Here is a 21,562-nt window from a genome sequence, read left to right on the forward strand (position 1 = left end):
AGGATCCCACAATCACACAAGTCATGAACACTACCCACAAATCCTGCAGCTTCCATGCCGAGCAAGTGACACACCAGATGAAGAAGGATGGAAAATATACATGTGGAATTGTTCTGGGAACTTAAAGCACACATAACAGTAAACAAAGCAAATATGGTACAAAACCTGTTGCTATTTTCACAGCATTTGTGGAGCTAAGCTGCATAAATGCAGAAGGATGCATACTGCCTCACACCTTTCCTCAGATTCCAGCAAATTAAGCACAGCAGCACAAACAGCAGCAGGGAGAAGGAAACGCTCTGCAGAAGAGCTTCCCGTTTGCTGCTGCACTACAGGTACATATTTGGGTATGTGAGTGAGAGATGAGCAAGAAGTGTTAAAATTACTTTTCTTCACGGTTTCTTCTACAGCCTTGGCTGCTCATGGAGATTTGAACAGGGAGAGATCCCTTGGTGCCATCCTCCCTCCTCAGGTACAGCTAAAGCCAGTTTGAAAAGGTTGCTGTGGTTGTCCCCTGTCCACCTGGGGCAAGGCTTCACAAAGCCATTGCCACTTTGGTCTGAAATAACTAGAAGACTGTCTCTGCTCCCCACTGAGAAGGCAGTGCCACTGTCAGATACTGGAGCACTAGCTTAAGTGGCACTACAGACAAATTTTGGCTGGTGTCAGGAGAGATGGCTGAAAGCCAGCTGACAGGGAAGAACAGTATCAATCCCTGTGCTGGGGGAATCCTCTGAAAATGCTACTGAAGCAAACAGCAACTGCTAGTGGCACAGAGGCAAACAAAACATGAGTGATCCTGTTCTCATGGAGAAGAGAAAAAGGCAAACGGCTGAACTGAAGTAATCAACATGAACTTGAACCATGGCACAGGGCAAACATGTGGCATGCCGTATGGAAACTCAGAACAAAACAGAAAGCTTGGAACAAAATGAAATTAAAAATCTGCTTCTATTTCGAATTACTCCACTAAACGTCTAACTGAAAATTGTGTTGGAAGTTGATATGACTTTGTGACATGTTGTTCCTTGAAGGCTGCCATTTTCCATCAAAAAAAAGGTATGAAAAACATTTCAATCTGGTTACCTTCTATCCAGCAAGGCTAGAAAACATTAAGTTGTAAGCTAAAAAATAACATCACACCATTAGTCAGCACGAAATAGCTGTTCAGCCAGCATCTATCATAATGTTTTCAACAATTCATAGATACCAAATGCCTGGAAGAGAAGGCCAGTAATCACTCCAAGCATGGATTTTGAGCTTTAAATGCATTCGATGAATTAATTTTTTTTAAAGACAGGCCCTGTGCAGCCTCACTTTGCTTACTGTTTCTAGATATAATCTACCTTAGAAAAGGTGACCAAATGTCCATCTCCAAAACAATTGAGCCTGGGTGCTCTGTGTTCTGAGGGATCATCTGTTGAACAGCTTAACACTAAAACATCCCTGCAAAAGTACCTAAGTGTCAAATCTAAGTCTTAAAGAATGACTGCATTTAAAACAAAATCTTTCTGTGTAATTTCTAATAAGTATTTGAATGAAATCAGGCCAAGGAGAATCAGAAAGATTTAAAATGAAGAATCTAGAGCATCTCTCCTGTGAGGAAAGACTGAGAGATCTGAGAGTACTTACCTAGGAGAAAAGAGTAGGTTCAAAGAGGATTTCATCAGTGTATAGAAATACTTGACGGGAGGGTGCAAAGAGGACAGAGCCAGGCTCTTCTCAGTGGTGCTCTGTCACAGGACTAGCAATGGGCACACACAGAAACACATAAGAAAAAAACCTTCTACTTTGAGGATAGTCAAATACAGGAAGAGAGGTTGTGGAACTCCTATACTTGGAGATATTTAAAAAACATCTGAACACTGATCTGGACAATCAGCTCTAGGTGGCCCTGCTTAAGCAGGGCAGATGGATGAGATGGCCTCCACTGGTCTCTGTCAACCTCAACCATCCTGTGACTAATGGATGAATTATTACCAGTTATGCAAAACTATATAAGAACAAAAAAATCAAGCAGTAATGACAAAAAAACCCCACTAAAACCCAGAAAACAACAGCCCTTTTATATTCATTAGGGCAATATTGGATTGTATTTGTCAGTAATACACCTATTTGTCCTATAATACACCTAATGGCATAATGAGACTAGAGGGCTCACTCCACCAAGCTCAGCTACCAGGCCAAAAGACAGCCCAAAATGGTTACACATAAAACTCAAACACACCTGCAAAACTTGAGTTTTAAATCATATCCACACATTTTCAAACTCACCCTCTTACATCAATTAAGTTCAGAGAACTGATTTCCATTGGCAAACGCTATAGTGGTATCAGTGAATGACCAGAGTAGGAGCTGAAACAACCATTATCAGAGCAAAAGGCAGAGCACTGTCTATTCATGCTCTCTGTTCTCTAAGGAGTATTACAATCACAGAAACACCTCCTAAGTTATGTAGTTTATTTGCCTGCCAGCATGAGATTCTTCCCTACAATAATTTTTAACACTTGTTTTCACCAACTTAAGAGCAATGTGTCTAAAGAAAATGAGTTTACTATGAATGCACCCCCATAACCCTAGCTCTTTCACCTTGAGAATGTACATTGTAAACAACCTTTTTTCCCCCAGACACTTGTTGTTTTCTGCATATTTAAACAGATGTGTGGGCTTAGCAACTGCAAAACAAAGTCATTTACTTAAATAACTGTGTACAGATTAAAGTATTTCATTTTATATATAAACTTTCAAAATACTGTGACTCTTTTATATTATTTAACATACAGAGACAGAATCCTCATACATGGATTTCAAAAATAACTCACCTTTGTATTTAAGCAAAGAAAGAGGGATTTGCATTTGCAATGTATCTACATGAAGGTACATGTGTGCATGTACATATTTTGTATACATTTATCTAAATAAGTATTAGTCAAGGATAGAAAAAGTCCTAAGGAAAAAAATTACCATGTTTAATACATCCATTAGTGTGAGAAATTAAAGATAAACAGGAGAATCAGGAAAGTTCCAACAGGTCAGAAACATTGTGAAGCCACTTTGCTGCAGAATTTCCCTAGTGTTTCCAAACACACAGCATATACTTTATCTGAAGTCACTCAAAATACTGTCTTCAGAAAGCTGAATGACTTACTCAACAGCATTTATAAAATGAAGATTTAAAGAGGAATGCTATGTTTTGTTACTAGTGGGCCTTGCTGGGAAAAAAAAAAGTTATGTTTTTATTTTAGGCACACAAACTTTTCTTTCAAACTCTTACCTATTTGTTTCCTGTACTGGTCAACAGGAGTCCTTGATGCGGAGGCATCTTTTCTACCCATTGTTTTCAATCCAAAAATCACTGTCAGTATCAAAAAAAAAAAAAACAAAACAAAAAAAAACAAAAAAAAAAAAACAAACAAAAAAACCAAAACAAAAACCACAACATTATTCCTAAATAAATTACTAACAAAATCAATTGCTTATAACATCAGAAAAATGGTAACAAGCAACATTTACATGATTACACACAAAGACATAAGCCTTCCCAGAGTACAATGAGACACTGGAGTTAATCATCACTATTCTGAAGACTATTAGATACATTCTAAACATACCTTTTTCTCCATTGCATGAGTTATTAACATTACAGAATGCCTGTTAGTTTGAATGAAAATAAAGAAAAAAGAAAGGATTTAAACTGATTGCACTGTAATTCAGCATTTGGTACCACTGTAATTCAGCATTTGGGACCACCAATTATATTCCTATATAATTTATTTATTTAATAAACCAGAGAATGAATGTAGTATTGTGAGCTGTTTCCATTATTGAAAATACATTTACACCACACTTAGGAGTCGGAGGCAGGATTAGGCTGTGTGCATCCACAGGTGAAATTGCTCAGGAAAACCACCTGCAGACAAGCAGATACCTAAAATACAGCAACCCCACTCTCTCTTATTTTCCTGCCATGGGCTCTAGATATCTGTGAATGAATAGGAAATGGAGAACAAAAGCTGAAAGCTGGGGCTGTATGCATTTTTCACCTCTAAGGCATGGTATTGATAGTTTAAATTACCTTCATTGCATTTCAGTAACAAGCAGCCAGATTCTTGAATGGGATTCTCATGTTGCACAGCCATGTTGCACACATCCTCACAAGGAGGTGACACTAGGACTGCACAAGGAACTGCATAATCATCCATACAAAGATGTTCCTTCTGGTATACTGGCGTTTCCACACCATTCTTGTAACTGAACAAGCATAATCTGAACACTGCTCTAGTAAATTCCTGATGTATCTTTTACCATGCAAAACCTTATGGTTTTATATTCATCCCTCACAGAGCTGCCTCTCAAGTGGCAGATACTACAAACACACTCATTTCACCTCTTTTTCCCTGGTTATGAAATAACTGGCTGTTTCAGTAATGCTTATTGCTCAAAACACTGGGATCGAACCATTTTAGCTGGGCTGGAGACATTACTCACCACAGTGATGATAAGCCCCACCATCTGACTGCCTCTACAACACAAGAGTCCCAACATAAACACCCACACTCATGAGAGGCCTGATGTTTTCAAGAAGTGTCAGATTTACTGTTCAAGCACTGAAGATGCACAGCAGCCAACCCCTGCCTTTTCCCAACTGGCCCTGGTGAGAAGCATGCCAAGGGCAAACTTCAGCTGAATCATCCTGGGTAGCCACAAACCATGTGCAGATTGTGCACATTTGGCCATGGAGTTATCTGCAAGAGTTGTACTTTTCTGTTAGGCATAACCAGCTGTGCTACAGCAAGACAAGAGTCCCTGGTTGCTGCCAAGGCACACTTTCTGGGAAGTGCAACCCTGGAAGGCACCGAGATGCCAAATCACGGCCCAAAAAGCATGCCATGGCACTGCTGAACACTACTGCCAGCATCCCAAATTTATTTTCTCCATAGCCTCAAACATGATTTAAAATATAGCCACAGAAATGATGCCCACTAGTTATTTGTGCATTTTAACACCACAAAGTTTATTATTTTATTTTTATCTGTTCTTCTATTATGCTTCACAGGATTGGGTTGTATTTCATAACATTCACATCATAATAATTAGAATGGAAAAATAAAAGTACAATTTGAACTTTCAGTTAACTGAGGAGGTAACAGATACATTTTTACACTGCAAAACTAGATCTTGGCTTTTTTATGCCACTGCTAAGAGACTGTTTTGACTTGCCTTTTGCAATTTCCATAGTATACTAATGGTTTATAACAAAACATCAGCTGTGAAAGATGTTTGCAGTTTTAGCAATGCCAATACAACAGAAGAAGAAAACACAGGCAAAGATTATTTCCTGACTTAAAATAAGCCACAGAGATACTGGCGTTTGCCTGTGTGGCTCAGTGTCACCAACTCTGGCATCTAGAACCTCGAGTCCTCTTTGTTCTTCAAGGGGATGCAATCATCATCATTCATTCCCACTGCTTTGATGGTTACATAGCAAATGCCTGAGAAACCCATGGAGACATTGGCACACAGAGCCCAGTGTCTAATAAGACAGCTATTTGCATAGAAGATCAGCCACAATTTAGAATGTGTTGTGATAGATGTGGAAAGGGAATAACAGATCTATACTAGCTTGTTTGAAACTGAGATTGTTTTCACAATTTAATTCCTTGGGGACTATGGCTCATCACCTTCTCTTGTAAAGAATCCCACATTCTTGGGCAACTTGCCATGAGGTAGATTTAAACTAAAATATGGATTAATAAGAGGTAATATTTATAATTTATGAACCTTGCTGTAGGAGTGGTTTTCAATGCAACTTTCTAACCATTCTTTGATTTAAAAAAAGCCTGAAACCTTTGCTGAGTTACAAAAGTAATCTTCCCCATTTAAAATAGGAGTGGTCATCCTACAATAATTGGTCATCTTTACTGCAAAAGAAATTTACACTCAGGTCTCTGACCCTTTTGCTGCTTCTGACAGCAGCAAATGGAGGATCTTCTGGAGATTCCTCCTGTATTTCTTTGCCAAACCAAAGGGGAAGGCAGCGCATCATGCTGCATCATGCATCCCAAGCCTTCAAATCCCTAAAGTTTTAATGACCACACAACCATTTAAAAAACCATGTAAAGGAGCTTATCACTGCTTTTACTGAAAATACTTGACAAGTAATTTCAGATAATATGAAAGCAATGTGAGCTGTCCTCAACTTCCAAGCTTTTATAAAAGATGGTCTCAAGAAAACAAAGTGAGGCCCCAGTGATTTTTTGTTTACTTCTGCTTCAGAGATGCTACAAGATCAAAAGACATCTTTGTTTTTGTGGTACCCTTCACAATTTTTTTCACCCCCTTTGGCTTTCCCTCTAGTAATTCACCTTTGAAAATTACCCATTCTGAAAAACTGAAAACTCTTCTTTTACTCTTAAGCAGTGGCTGATAAATTGCTTGTTATAACCTCTAACTGTCAATAGCATTTGGTGAGATAAAAACCAGTCCTAAACTTCCACTCAAGGTCTGGCTACACTTTAAATCCCAATTCACTGTTCTTGATGCATACATAGCATTTTCTGCACCAGTTTAAAAAAATTGAAGAAATTACATTAATTAAATAGAAACTTACTATAAATGACTTTAGATATACTAATAAAAAATAAGAATAGGATCTATAGAGATTGCACTTTGTACATTATTGGTGCAATACAAATGATTAATAACAATGATAAGCCTTAAAATGTATATCAGTGCACACTCACAAGACATGCATATCTGCATGTGTACAAACTTTCCCAGCATGATATCTGACAGCATGTCTGCACTCTCCCACAAGGTTGCCTAAATATTAACAGTGGGAACATTAAAGAAATAATCAATGAAATTACTGGTTTTGTAGCTGAGATATAGTTAGTCAGCTGAGAGAAAAGAAATATAACTTCAGGACAGGAAAGAACCACTACAGAATGTAAAGCTACTGAACCAAGTCTTTGGCATCTGTATATATGCAGAAGTTCCTCATCTTTAATTGCAAATAGATATCCACCTTAAACATAATTCTTTTTTTATTTGTTTTGTTGGATGTAATGCAGGTTGATCATCTGAACTCATAAATTGATTCTTCTTAAACATGATTCAAAGATGCCATGAAAACTTACTGATATCATTGAAGGAACTGGTCTTCTCTGAGTTAACTCCATAGCTGATAGTTTAATAACTAATGGATAGTAAAATATTTGCAAGTTACAAGAAAGCAAAAATAGCCTTTTATCTACCTCAGGTAAAATTCAAGGAGCACATCAGATCATCTGGAAACATCAAGTTATCTCAAAGAACTGGTAGCACTACATTTAAAGTGGGAAGCCATCTGCACATAGGTATTTTGGAAATTGTTGCTGCTGGTTATTATAATTGGCTTTTTTGTTATTGTACTGCTGAAGTACAGTAACTAAGGTCTGTCTACACAGCAGTGGAAGCAGCCTAGAGCTGCTAAAATAATGTAGATTTATTATTTAACCATACTGTAGCCAAGAAAAAGAATTAAAAAATCTTTACTACTATTACTAGCCTTAAAAAACAAAACTTCGACAAACAAAATACATTCATGTTCTCTTGGTAAGCCTTACAGTAGTGCTCCATTCCTCTGGAAAGTCTCTCTCAAAGAAGAATGAGACTATTATTTCCAAGGAAAGAGTCCCCTGCCCATGCTGCTTCTTGCAGAATCTATCTCTGCTTTATCTGGGGATTTATTTATTCTTCTGTTAATAAAAGAAATGCAATACTTCTTTGCTTAATTTAACCTTGAAAGCAGCAAAGGTGATTTAAATTTAATTAAATTTAGGAAAATTAATCAAAACCACAGGATCCATAACTCCAGTCAGAACAGATATTAAAATAATTTCAACATTCTACACAAGGAGAAGAAACACTGTATCACATCCCAAGATTCAAACCATAAAGGAACTACAACTTTTACTCAGACATATATGAGGCTGTTTCATAGTTTCATGTAAACACTAGGAACAAAACACACATTGTTACTTCCAATTAGTACTCTCTGCACTACAGGGAAAGGAGATGCTCTGTTGTTTTTTAGCTATACAACACCTACAAACTGCATGAAATAAGCTCTGCATTTATTTAACAAAAGTAATAAACAGGTAATAGTTCATAGGAATTTTGAGCATATCCTCAGGAACATCTCCAAATCCTAAAGCAATATATTCTGAAAAACTAATTTAATCAACAACCCAGATTAGTCCCTAAATTTCAGGAACATAACTCAGACACACAAGCTACACAGGAGGTTATCTCCTCTCCCTTTGCAATGGGCAAAGAAAGAAATGCAATAGTTAAGAGCCCAAATCACCTCTGGCAATCTTGCTTTCTTGTTATGTTCCTAATTCTCTTCAGATTGCTTAAAATTTGGTGGGATTATTTACACCCAAATATGTGCATTTTCTCACCTAGTGAAGAGTCCACATAATTTTGCTAAACATGGAATGTTTTTAAACATCTGAAGAGTTGAAAAGATTATCCTTAAATGTACTCACAGCTAGGAAAAGAGTGAACATTTCAAGGGTGGCAAAACCTGAATAAGATTTTTTTAAAAGGACTTCATATTTATGTAAAATTGCTTTCTTAAGCAAAAATAGGCTATTAAAAATGTTAAAAGGTTCCTTCCATTCCCAGAAGAGTATAGTTTGCCTCTGCTTCTACAGGATGAAAATGCAGTAGGCCAAAACACACTTATAAAAGCACTACTTACCCAGAAGAGATCTATTTTGCAATGGGTATTATTCTTACTATAAAAAATAGGAAATTTTGCAGAAGAATATTCCTAACTGTAGTGATTCTATACACCTTACATTTTATTTTCATTATTAGGTTGTTATGCTTTCAGAAGAAGATTCCCTACTTACTTCAGAGATGTGTAGAGCTATAGCATGTGTGAAACATATATTCTATTTAATATGAAGATAGATCTTCATCTGAATGAATTTAAAATTCCTAATGTCCAAAGAGGAACTTTCCCCCCCTCATTTTTATTAATCTATGATAGCACTGATGTGTCAAGAAAATATCCTTAAAGAATTTCATGAAGGGGAAAAAGCACACACATAGTTCACTTCTGCCTTGCCAGACAATTCAAAATGCAGTACTTCACAGAGAAAAGAGCAATCTCCACTAAAGGGAAAATTACACAATAATGGACACCATATTTCAGAGAAACATTCTTCAAAATAATGGAATCTGTCTAAACATTTTCTGGGGGAAAGAGAAGGACATGGGACTATGGTAGAAATCAGAGCTGAAATGGATAGAAGAATGGACACCCAGACCACCCCATTGCCCAGAGGCAGATCCACCAAGGATGGATACAGCTTCCATGGGCGCACCTGCAGACGCTGTACAGACACCTCTGTGGCGCGAGGTGTAGGGAGGATGTCACCACCATCACCCCACAAAACAGAGTGAAGCACAGCTCTCTGCCTCAAGAGTCAGAAGTTCATAGAGTCAAGAGCAACAATGAGAAACAATTATTTGCTCTGTCTCAGTAATTGACATGTCAGCAGAGGACACTTCTGCAGTTCAGTTAAATCCCAGGTTTACTCCCTCTTTGATCCCCATCACCTACCCCTTCAGCACTCATTTCCTTTGATGAAGTAGGGACTAACTTAAATAACAGTATAAAGCTAGAGGTTAAAGACCTTAAATTTCAAAATCAGCTAAGTCTGCCTAAGCACTTCACTTGCAGTAAGTTACAAAGTTGCCATTCTCAAATGCAATTGTCCCATATGGTTTTACCGAAGTCTTACTCCAAAGTCTCAGAGACTGTTTTGCCCTCCTAGGTGTTACAGCAAGGGAAGAGTGACTTCTTTCCCTTCTTCAAATGAGAAATTAAGCCCTCTGTTCTCCCCTCTTTAGTTGTGGGAACTGACAAAAGTTCTATTTTTCCTAAATGCTACTTCTTTCCTGGGACTGCCACAAGCCATGGCCTTGCTATAAGCCTGAATGCTTCAATTACACACACTTGTTAATTTCTCATTTGTAGAGTTTTAAGCTTAGGCTCATTTTTGATGGAAATTAAATTCTGATTTCTTCCTCCAGTGAGAAGAAGTATTTAGGGATTATCCTTCCCTTTAGTATATCCATCTTAAACTACAGTTCTCAACCATCCAGAGAACAGTGATTCACAAAGTTTTCAGTATTGCAAAATGGGGTAGTGACCTTTATTGAAAATAAATCTTGTAACTTCTAAAGTTATTAATACACACAAAAAATTTGGAACAGGTAGCAATTTCATATTTATCATGCTTTTATTTCTATGTTGCCTCTCTTTTCACTTGCCTTACCTTAAGACTACTAAAACCAAAATATTTCAGAGCAAATTATTTAAAAGCTGAAATAGTTTTTTAAAGTAATATATCAGAACAAGACAGTTTGAAACTGCTGTAATTTTTTCTTTCTTTTCATGCTCACACTATTTATAAAAAACCCAAACTTTTTAAACCATGTGAGGTTAAGTCTCCACCTAATTTTTCTCCATTAATTCTAACATTGATATCCACTTGCCTTGAATATGCCTATCATTCAAGCAGAAACGCAACTCTTGGCAAATAAAATTATCTTGATAACTGAAAACCAGAAGAAAAAATAGTCACAAATACATCATGCAGGCACAAAGCTGGCAGGCACACAAATGTGCCCTTCTCTAACATATTTCACTGTATTATCACACCATATCCCATCATATGACTTCAAGTCATAGTAATTGCCAGAACTGGACACCATGTTTATGGCCAAATGAGTGCTTCCCTTCTTACCCTGAGCAAGCCTGAAAAAGTTGAAAGCACTCTACAAATGACAGCAGCAAATAATACTTGAGTCCACATAAACCTAATCATAACACTTCAGCAAAACCAAATTATTAGTTCCATTACTAAACCTGGTGTACAACAAGACTTAAAGGATAATCTTGGAGGCCCAAGGGCCTGCCACCAGAGCTGTAACGCCTCGGCCCTGGAGAGGCTGAAGCAGGCAATGAGGAACTCCTCTCTAAGATTAGGGTCAGAAGTGCCTCCCTCCCACAGGCCTCTGCAGGGACATGGTAACGTCTCAAGTTCTATTGGTTTGTACAGCTGTTCCACCCCAGTTCAACCCCGTTCTCACCTATCTGTGAGAACTGGCCCCAGTTTGCTGCAGTCTCCCACTCCTATTTCCCTACTGGTTCCCCGGGTTGGCTGCCCCCCCCAACCCCACCCCATTCACCTGGTCCTTGATGCTCAGATCGACCCCTTTCCCCCATATAAAACCCTGTGCCCTCAGTCCACGTTTGTCTTTGTCCCTGGACTCCCTCTGAAGTAATAAGAAGCATTCAGATCTCCAAAGAAAGACCTGTCCTTCACCACTTCCATCAGCCATGGTGGCAAGCATGCTCTGGGCCCCGAAAGTGCTGCTCGCTCTCAGAAGAGCCCATTGAAGCTCACCACTTCAGGTAATCTCTCCATCCAGCATTCAGAACAAATGCACATTTTTTTTCCTTTCTCTGAAGCTACTGCAGCTCAATAAGTATTAAAAAGGCTGATCTATGAATGAAGAAAAATAGTTTTATGGCAATTTTTTTTTGTTTCACATGCTGTATTGAGCATTCAGGAAATCAATTCAGCTTTAAAAAAAAACAACAGCAACATCTAATCTAGTCACCAGGCAAAAGAATGAAGTATAAGGAGTTTTAATTTGGTGGGTTTTGTACTTACGTTTTCCTCCATTACTCAACAGGTCATTAAAGACAGAGCAGTCACAGAATCAGTCAGGTTAGAAGAGACCACAGTGGGTCACCTGGTCCAACATCCCTGACTGAGGAGGGTCTTCCTGCAACACATGGCATAGAACTGCATCCAGATGCAGATCTTCCCCATAAAGATCAGAACACAAAGCTGGCCTGCATTTCATCAGCCTTAACACAATGTATCTTTTTTGTACTTTCTTTCTTTTAAATTGAGATAAAAACCAGTAAATAACCAGTAGCTAACTTAAGTGTTAACAGAAAAAATGTAAAATTCAGCCCAACAACACTTAATAATGAGCTTAATAGTCAGCCTTAGTGAATAGAGACCCATAGATGTTAACAGCAGCATTTTCAAAACCAAGTCCTACTTGGTGTTCAAGGATTAGGCCATACGTGGGTGAGAAGTTTAATATGGCTTAAATAACATCAGCTCAGTAGTTTCCCAAGTTGTTCAAAACAATAGCCCAAGCACACTCTCTGCAGATTTTATCTAAATTGCTCAAGACTTGGCTCTCCTGAAAACTACCTAGAGATCCCATTAAAGACAATGATTTTTAAGATAGAGAATAAAGTAATAGCTTACATGATACCATCTCTTTGGGAGCTTTATGTTGTATTTGGGCAAAAATGGGAGTGTAAGATCATTGATATCTATCTACAATCTGAACCTTGAACAAAGATTGAATTAAATGAATGGATCAAAATCAGGCTAAAACCTTTATATGCACCAAATGAAAAAATAAGCTTTGATGATCATCAGAAAACCTGGTAAACTGTTTCCTTGCCTCATTTTAAGGCAGAGAAATTTGTGGAGTGCAGCTGGGAAGAAAGGCAGCAAAATGAAAACCCATCAACCAGCAGAAAACTATCAGCTGAAATAGAAAGTCATGTGAACAGCTGAAGATCTTGGATGAAACCATTTGTGCAAATGCCTGTTTGGGCTCTTTTCATGGCTCTTCCCACTAAGGGGAACCGGGTGGGAGCAGACTACAGCCCCATCTCTTTCCTCTGCTCCTGAACAGCATGCAGGTCATAAGGAAGAGATTTCGCTTCAGGGTTCATTGTCCAGAAGAATGCCAAAAGAAAAGATGACACTGAGACAGAAACACTAAAAAAAGTATTCCTTTTGTTTTGAGTCATTCAGTATGAATGAAATTTTATTTACCATAAAACTAGTATTAAAATACAAAATTAACATTTTTTTATGGGTGGCTGCTTTAGAAGATGGCTCATTTTTTAAGATCCTGAATTCTAATGCATTAAAGGTTGGCCTTTTCTAGCCTAAAAGATACCTCTGATGAGAGATTCCCATACGTCAAACTAGTTACAAACAAAAGAGTTTTGAGACTGCTAAAAGACATAATTTGAAAAGCAGTTTGTGAGCATTTCTTACGGAATCTAGCCTGAGATAAAATGGCAGATGACAATCCACTCCATTTGCTCAAATTTCCCGAGTGCATCTCTCTAAGCACTAGGGAGTCCTTGGGTGACAGGATAAGGGGTTTGCACATGCCCTTGGCTAGAGTCAAAGCAGGATGTGTGCTTCTGCCATAAGGTTTTATTAGGAGAAGGTGATTGCACTGCCTGAAATCTAGCCTTGTAAATGACATACAACAATGAAAAACCTTCTAGAGCATACAGTTAAATGAGTTCAGATCGATTTTCTTAAGAACACACCAGCATCACAAGAAATGGCAGGTCTGTTCCCTTCTTGCTACAATTGCCCAGTCTGGCCACTACTGTGTCAACAGCAGTACAGCTCTGTAAGTAACTATAAAAGTTTAAGGAGAGCTGGGTCAACTCTGAAAATGAAGCTAAATTGCCTCCTCTTTTACCTTTCAGAAGACTTTATCCCATGCACTCAGCTTTGCAGCTGTGCCAGTTGTTTCCACACTGACCTATAGATTTATTTTAATAAGGTTAGTAAATTAAATGTGTAATAGTATAGTACAAGGGAAACACCCTTCCAGCTCTTCACTACTTCCAGCAATGTGTGTAAATGTGAAGGCTCAAAACCAGGAAAGAGACAAGTTTGGTAAGAGAGTCATCACCCTGGGCTTTTTCCTACACACATTACTCCCTTCCCTTCAAGGTCCCCTCAAGGTAGAGTACATATTCTATAGTGCCCTTCTATGGTCAGGATACAGAATTGAACCAAGCTTATACAATATACATGACTTGTGTGCAATAAATGACAGAATACAAATGCTTTGAATTCCTTACTCTGCATATATGGCTATGTTTTAGTACAGCATCCACATTTACATCATAATTTCCATGGGTCTATATAAACATGCATGAAGATTAACAGGCACTCTTCCCATGCAGAACTGTAAGAATTCACCCAGAAGCCTTGCTCTGTAAATTATTTCAGATGTATTTTAATGAAGCCATAAAAGATATTAGCAAGTGTGCCAGAAACTTTAGTTTTAAATTATTATGATCTGTTTCTCTAACAGAAGTTATTAGTATTATTTAACCCCACTGGTGTACTTAAAATGAAAATAGTTTCAAGTTTTTTTCAATAGGTTTTGTCTCTATAATATTTTTTCCAGAACACCCTTCCTGTTTAGCCTTCTGGTCTCTAGCTTTGTATACAGAGAAAGACACCAAAATAACCCAGGCTTTAATATTATCCTATCTTTCAGAATAAAAAGTAAGCATCAATCTAACAATGCTTTATTAACCTTTTCATTCCAAATTACAGGAAGATTCATTCATAAATTAAATAGCATGTAAAAAATTCCAAGGAAAGCAACATCCACCCTTGCTTTTACCATTTCATGATTTCAGAACAAAAAAAAAACCCAGTAAACTATTAGCTGCTGCAATTCTTAGCAGCACCATTAAACTAATACTCAAATTTGTTGAAGAAACCATATTCTTTAAAGCTTTTCATGCTGCATATATATATATATATATATATATATATATACAACAAAACAGAAACAATGCTTTTCATGTCTTCTGCAAAGGGAAGAAATGACAAATTCAAACAGATTCAGGATAGCCTTGCCTGGGACACTAAACAGTAGGTATGCAGGAGGGCCTCTGCAGCAACCAGGTGGGAGGGAGAGCTAACAGAGCTGGCCAAGATAAGGCAGATGTGTGGTCAGAAACACCATGGCAAGCGTGCACCCAATCTCAAACCCACCTCCCAAGGGCAGTTCTACGAACAGAACTAAGTCTGTTCAGGACCTTCATCATGCTTTCAAATTTTTCAGGACATGTTTTCCATCAAAATAAAACTAGATGCAACGTTCCCACACTGGTCTTATTATTCAAACTATGCTTCTACCTCTTCTAGGCAGCACGTTCTTGACACTGCCCTGCACTTGAATCCCCTTTGTCTACAGGACCTTCCTCACAAACCTCTCAGTCTTTCCTCAGCCACACCTCTAGAAGATAAGAATTTTCCATTCTGCATACACATCCAGCATTCCTTGCTCCTTGGCATATGCACATGAACTACATTCTAACAGACTCATGTTAACATGATCTCAGCCGTGCTCTAAACTTCATCCTTTCTTCAGCAATCCAGCAATCACTGAACTATTCATCCTTTGCCACTCTGCTTGTATGTTTACACACAGACAACTGACCAAAACAACAAGCACATCACACCTGATGCGAATGCTGGGACAAGTCCCCACAGGCTCTCAACCATTGCCAGTGGCCTCCCAGCCATTACTTCTGAGTGCTGGCAGCTCAGCAGCTCTTTATCCATTTTACTGTTACTGTACAGTTTGAATTTTAGAATTCATTTTAGTTGCATAACAATAAATCAAGGACCTAACCAAATGTTAGCTATATAAATAGTGTGCTTTCACTTTGACAGCCAAGACACAAAAACAAAGCAAGTAATCCATTGCTTCAGGTTAACAATTTCCTTTTGGCAAGAGTCTAAGTAATACAAATCTGGTCTAGCAGCAAAGTAAGTGATGCAATCTTAATTGGAGGCAGTGTAACTAGCTCCTCACACAATGAGAACACCACACTACGTACTAAACAATTTCTATAGCGTATATGTTACATGAGAGATCTATGGTTTTTAATATAATCTTTTAGGCATGATCACTTCTAAAAGCAGACAAAAGTCAGAGTTTAAGCAGAGGTGGTGATATGGTAAAGCCAAGCTTGGAAATATCCTCCACACTGACTTGATACAATGACAAATTGAAAATATAGGTAATTTCAAAAAAAAAGTTTTAAACATACTCAACTCAAAACCACAGAGGAGTCTCTTCAACAAGCCCTGGGTATCTGAGAGGCTTTAAGATGTTGCTGACCCAGGTGCTTAATCTCCTGCCACAGTTTAGGAGGCTGTATGGAAGGACAACAAAGGGGGATATGTTCTGTGCCCAGGTCTCAGGATCTGATTCCCAGCCTCCACATCAGCACACAGCCCCCTAAAAGGAATGTGAGCTCAGGTGAGGGAAATGAACTGAGGTGCAGGTATTGCTCCTCCATACAGACTGCAATCTCAGGGGTGGGGAGAAGCGACCAGCTGGCACCATCTTTAACTACAGCATTTAAGGCTTCTAGAGTACATCTGTCAGAGCCATTTGTGAATAAATTTCAGCATAAGAGTTTGTAGAATTGAGAACTTCATACGTAAAGATTACAATGAAAACACAATAGATAAAAGCACAAAAAGCTACACAGGCTGATTGATAATGTAAATGTTAGAGGGAATCATCATGGGTAAACGTAACCTTTTCTTCATTAACACCACACACCACAGCCAGGGAGAAAACAACTGAGACTTCGAAACCTACTACACTTGCAAGCCAATCTGTTTCCCCAATATAAAAAACAGCTCTTGACATAAAAGGTTATTACTTTGTTTCACTATTTATTTTAACAGAAATACATGAGAACTAATTTAGCTTTCTAGCTAGAGGCAAAAAACTACAGAAAATGCAACCCCATTTTTAATTTGTTGTCTTACCTAAAACTAGAAATAACAGCATTAAAAAGTTTGTGTAGAAAATTGTGTGCTTCAGCTTGTCCTCTGGATTTTAACTTTCCAACTATCATTCCCAACACTAACCTACTGCCATCATTTGCTCTTTTCCCCTCTCATATTTGTCCTTTCTGCCCGTGACTTCTCCACCATAAGTTTCTGCTGTCAGAACAGTCTTTCCTTATTTATTCATTTTACCAGCTCAACGTCTAGCCCTGGATTCCTACTGCAGCCTTCCTTTCTTATCTCCAATCCTTCTTTACAAACCCTTCTGGGTTTACATTGGCTAATTCATCAGCCTTTCTTCCCAAATCTGCCTCTTTTTTGATTGTAAATCACACTCAGTGAAGGATGATGACAAGAACAATCACAACGTATGAATGAACAATATTCTGATGACGCATGTATTATATTTAAAACTGCAAAAAATCTCGGGACACAATAAGCTGTATTGTGCAAAGCTCCACTGTATCACTGCAGTGTGTGTTTAGAAAGCCAGAATCAAACTTAAAAAAAATCACTAATGATGACTTTTGCCCTGTGGCTAAAAAAACGCAAAACAAATGAGAAACAAAGGAATTAGCACTGTCCCTGTCAGGAATGCCTCAAGTATTTACTCAACTCACTGATTACAGGGGTGTCTGTGCACAGCTAGTGATATAAAAGCACCTGGAATTCCATGACATTTTCCCATGACCTTCAAACAAAATTCTAAAGAATAAAAATGTATCAGGAATCATAGGCTGTTGCAGATAATTCTGCAATATTAAAGCTGCATTAATGCAAGTTCTATCTGAAAACACAAATGCAAGAACACACACTGCAAACAGACATTGTTCTTCCACAGCCACACCAGTGACCATCTATGTTTGTCATTACAGGCAACAACAGCTGCTTACTCTACAGCAAACACATTTTTCCTAGAACTACCTTTCTTTCCTGTTTTCTTTTCAAAAGGAAAAAAAATTGTTACCTGCTTACTTTGTGTGTCAAAAAATACTTCAAGAATAAACCTGATAATTAAAGAGTTATAACAGACACTGTTTCTTCATCTCTTCTACCAACCATGCCACAAGGTTTATGTTTTACAAATACTGCACTGATATATAGGATCATCAGGTTAATTAACTAAAAGCAGTTTCACTGTGCCTATGATTGATCAACTATGGGACTATTAAAACATTAAAAATGTTAATCTTTGTAATAATCTCCTGAAATTTTTTTATATTAATTTAAACCATGGATCATTTTCATATTTAATCATTGCAGACTTCACTTGGAATGAGGATAGCCATTCACTGAAAAGCACTTCATTTTTTATTTTGAAAAATGATCAGCTAGTATTTATTTTGTAAATCTCTTCACATATTTTCCTCAAGCAAAGTAAACCTGCAAGCAAATGAAAAAATCCACAAGAGCAGAAAAATTTAAGGCAGAGTTTGGGTCAGAAAACATTGACTCTCACACTCCTGTTTCCCAGGAGTAACTGCATTACAAGAGTTGCACTGTATGAGAGTCAGAGGACTGGGGGAGACTCCTACTGCAAATGGAAATGACTGCCTTCTTTGTCTACATCTTACAATCACCTATGTTGCATTCTCTTCGCATATCTCCTAACATGTAAACATAATAACTCACTTTTTCTTCACAAGTACTTAACAGAGTGATTTTTAATAAGCAATCCAATTCTGGAACATTAGCCCAGCTCGTATCCTCTCCTGTAATTCACAGCTTGCCTTGCTTAATGCAAAATTTATATTAATATGGAAATATCCCAAAGAAAGAAACCCAACAACTTCCTAGTCATGATAAAAACTCACAGAAACTCTAAAATTCTAACTGTGATTAACAGTAACTATTCTTCATGGTATCAATTTTAATCTTGAAAAGTATTTATCTAACTAAAACTAATTCATGGTCTAGAGAAACAAATTTCACAGAAAAATTTAAGAACAGTATCTACACTGCACTGCAAAAATAGAATCCAAAGAAAACACCTTTTGTCTTGTTTTCTGGATGTTCTCTGGAGCTACTGCCATAAAGTATACACTGAGCTTCAGGTGTGCTTTAGACTGGGCGGCAAGAATTTGGCTGAAATATTTGAATTAAGTAAATCTTAACAATAGCCTGAGAGGTACCAGAGGTTAATATTAGCTTACATGACTAGACTTCTTTCTGTATTTTTGACCAATAGTGAGGTAGAAGATTTTCAAACTGGCACACAAACTGGCTTCCTAATCTGAAGAGGCTGCAGAGTCTAACAGCTACGAAATCCAGAATGGGCAGAAGTGAGTGTAGCAACTTCCAATGCACATAAACTTACTCTGCATAGTTCAAATTCATGGAAAAAAGACCACAGCTAACCAAGCAAAAATCAGTAATAAAGGCATTGCCTTTACTCCCGATTTTATGAAGAAAGTATTTATCTCCTTGTGTATTACCTTTCACTAAAGTATGCTCTTAAGGAACAATGTATGGAAAAATCCTGGTCATTCAAAGTGATACAGTAATAAACTCTGGAACTCAATTGCTTGTACCTGAAATGGAACATATAGTCCTGTTTATATGACTTTATAAAAGCCACATACACGTCCTTGTATAAAATTCAGTGTAAGACTTAAAGCTAAACACATAAGGAAGTCTATCACTGTTGAAAGGCAGCTCTGCTTTAGTAATCTGATTTGAAGTAATCTTTCAAAACCTAGATGTCTGAAGAGATCCCACATTTGCATTGAGAAAGTATTTTCTGTATTGTTTTTGCAAATACAAAATACTACTTTAAGCACAGTAAATTAGTTGTAGGACATTGTGGTAATCTCTTCTTGGTTACATAAATTCACAGAATTCCCAAGGCTGCTGATGGACCTTCTGAGGTCATCTACTTGTGCTCATCTATTCCTGCTCAAGCAGGTTTTGCTGGAAGACTTAGTCATAAATGATATCTGAAGTAGACTTACATCTTTCCAACTTTCACAATGACATATTATTCCTGGAGAATAAATTGTATTAATGAATGATGAAAGACAATCATGTCAACAAAAAAACTGGCCAAATTTTTCTTTAGGTGAGCAGAGAAGCTATTTTCTGAACAATGGCTTGTCTCCAGCCAGTTTTGTACCAAAGAGTGAAGTGATTCAGCCAAGGGTGACGTGCCAAAATGCAGTCAGTCCCCCATTAAGAAATGGATCAATTTTCCCCGCATTTGTAGAATTTAGTCTATCTTTTAAACATTTTATACAGTTTTCCACTACAGAAATACATCTTTAATAGCAAGTACGCTTCCATTCTGATTAGCTCTTTGGGAACGAGCCTGGGCCCCACAGGAAGGAGCTCAAAACCTATGACATGCAATTGAATTGCTGAGTGTGAAGGTGTGTGCTGCATATACAGCCCAATTACACCATAGGCTCTTTCAGAGGGGGTTTCTGATACTACTATCATCTGTCCTTGTAACTGTGTGGGCTGATGGAAGGTGGAGCAGCTTGAGAGCCACATCAACAGTGTGGCAGAGAATCCCCTGCCAACACTTCACATTTAGAAGCTTTCGCAGCTCACATATTCTCACATATTTTTGTCCAGGATTTTCTGAGCACAGCCATGACCAGAGCCCTCTGCAGAGAACACAAAGACGTCCAATGTACCCGGAACACATCACGCCTATAAGGCAAACACAGCCAGCTCAACACTGCGGGTTGGATCAGATTTACTGCACACCCACAGCCAGCCGAACACATCCAGCAGCACTACACGGCCCGGTCTCACTGCACGTGGGCAGTCAGCACACACACAGCAGCGGATTGTCCAGCTCCAGACACCCTAAAACCTCAGACAAGACAGAGTTTCGCACAAACACCCAACAAAAGGCCGGCAGCCTGTGAGCAGTCGCGCTCACGATGGAAAACCGTGAGCTATCCTCCCATGGAGGCACTGCAGGCTTCGGCCAGCTCGGCTCCGCTGCATGCCTGGGCCAGCCTCGATCACGGCCCCGCCGAGAACACCTCAGTGAGGGGTTTGTTTCCCTTCAGTTTGGCTGCCTAGTCAGGGTCGTACTTCTTCGAGCACGGAAAAGCAGCCCTGGCAGTGGAGGGGGCCCGGCACGATGAAACGGAACACTAAAGGGCACCGCAGGACAACGCAGCACGGCAGCCATCCCGCCCACGCCCAATATGGCAGCCGCACGGCCGACCCTCTCCCACCCCAGTCCCTCCCGCTGGCGCTCCGGGGGCGGGGCCGCCCGGATTGACAGCGCGCTCCGGCCAATCGCGGGGCCGCGCGCTTCCCGCCGGCCAATGGCACGGCGGGCCCGCGGCGGTCAGCGGGCCGGCCGCGCGCGCGGCCGGCGCTCGCGCTCCCTGCCCGTGGGCCAATGGCGGCGCCCCCGCGGCGCGGGAGGGGCCGGGGCCGGGGCCAGGGCAGCCCCGCTCGGGCCCGCCGGCCGCGGCCGCTCGCCCGCCCGCCCCGGGACGCGGCGCGGTACCTCGGGCCGAGCGGCACAGCTCCGCCTCCTCCCTCCTCCCTCGCCGGGGCGACTTCCTGTGCTAGCGGGGCTCCCGCCACCTCCTGCCCGAGCGTCCCCGCCTCCCAGGCCCGCCCGCTGTGTCCCGGCCCCGCGGCGCTTGCGGCGGCTCCAGCTCCCCTGTGGCACTCGGTGTGTCGCAGGGTTTCCCAGGCACGGTGCTGGGTTCCTCCAGACTTGTAGAGCGAAAAGCAATTAGCCACTTTCACATTGTACAATCACAGGATGGTTTGGGTTGGAAGGGACCATAAAAAATCATCTAGTTCCAGCACCCCATCATCACAAGCCAAGTGGGAACTTAGATTAA

At 39.5% G+C, this 21,562-nt stretch overlaps 1 protein-coding gene across 2 annotated transcripts in view; it reads right to left on the reverse strand.

Annotated features, from left to right (window-relative positions):
* TRIQK (triple QxxK/R motif containing) overlaps positions 1-21,292 on the reverse strand; it is a 57,590-nt gene extending 36,298 nt beyond the window's left edge. The window contains exons 1-3 of one of the 2 annotated variants that reach the window (XM_054295963.1): positions 21,217-21,260; positions 19,181-19,276; positions 3,275-3,355 (exon numbers count right to left, since the gene is read on the reverse strand). In XM_054295963.1, the coding sequence (XP_054151938.1) occupies positions 3,275-3,335 (61 nt within the window). In that variant the 5' untranslated portion in view covers positions 3,336-3,355; positions 19,181-19,276; positions 21,217-21,260. Of the gene's footprint in view, positions 1-3,274; positions 3,356-19,180; positions 19,277-21,216 lie in introns of both variants that reach the window. The other variant, XM_054295955.1, reaches the window with a different exon arrangement.
* Positions 21,293-21,562: the final 270 nt, after the last annotated feature.

Source organism: Melozone crissalis, unplaced genomic scaffold (assembly GCF_028551555.1).
Source record: "Melozone crissalis strain CALT ecotype California unplaced genomic scaffold, PUWL_Pcris_2 ptg000002l_1, whole genome shotgun sequence".
Taxonomy (NCBI): Eukaryota; Metazoa; Chordata; class Aves; order Passeriformes; family Passerellidae; genus Melozone; species Melozone crissalis.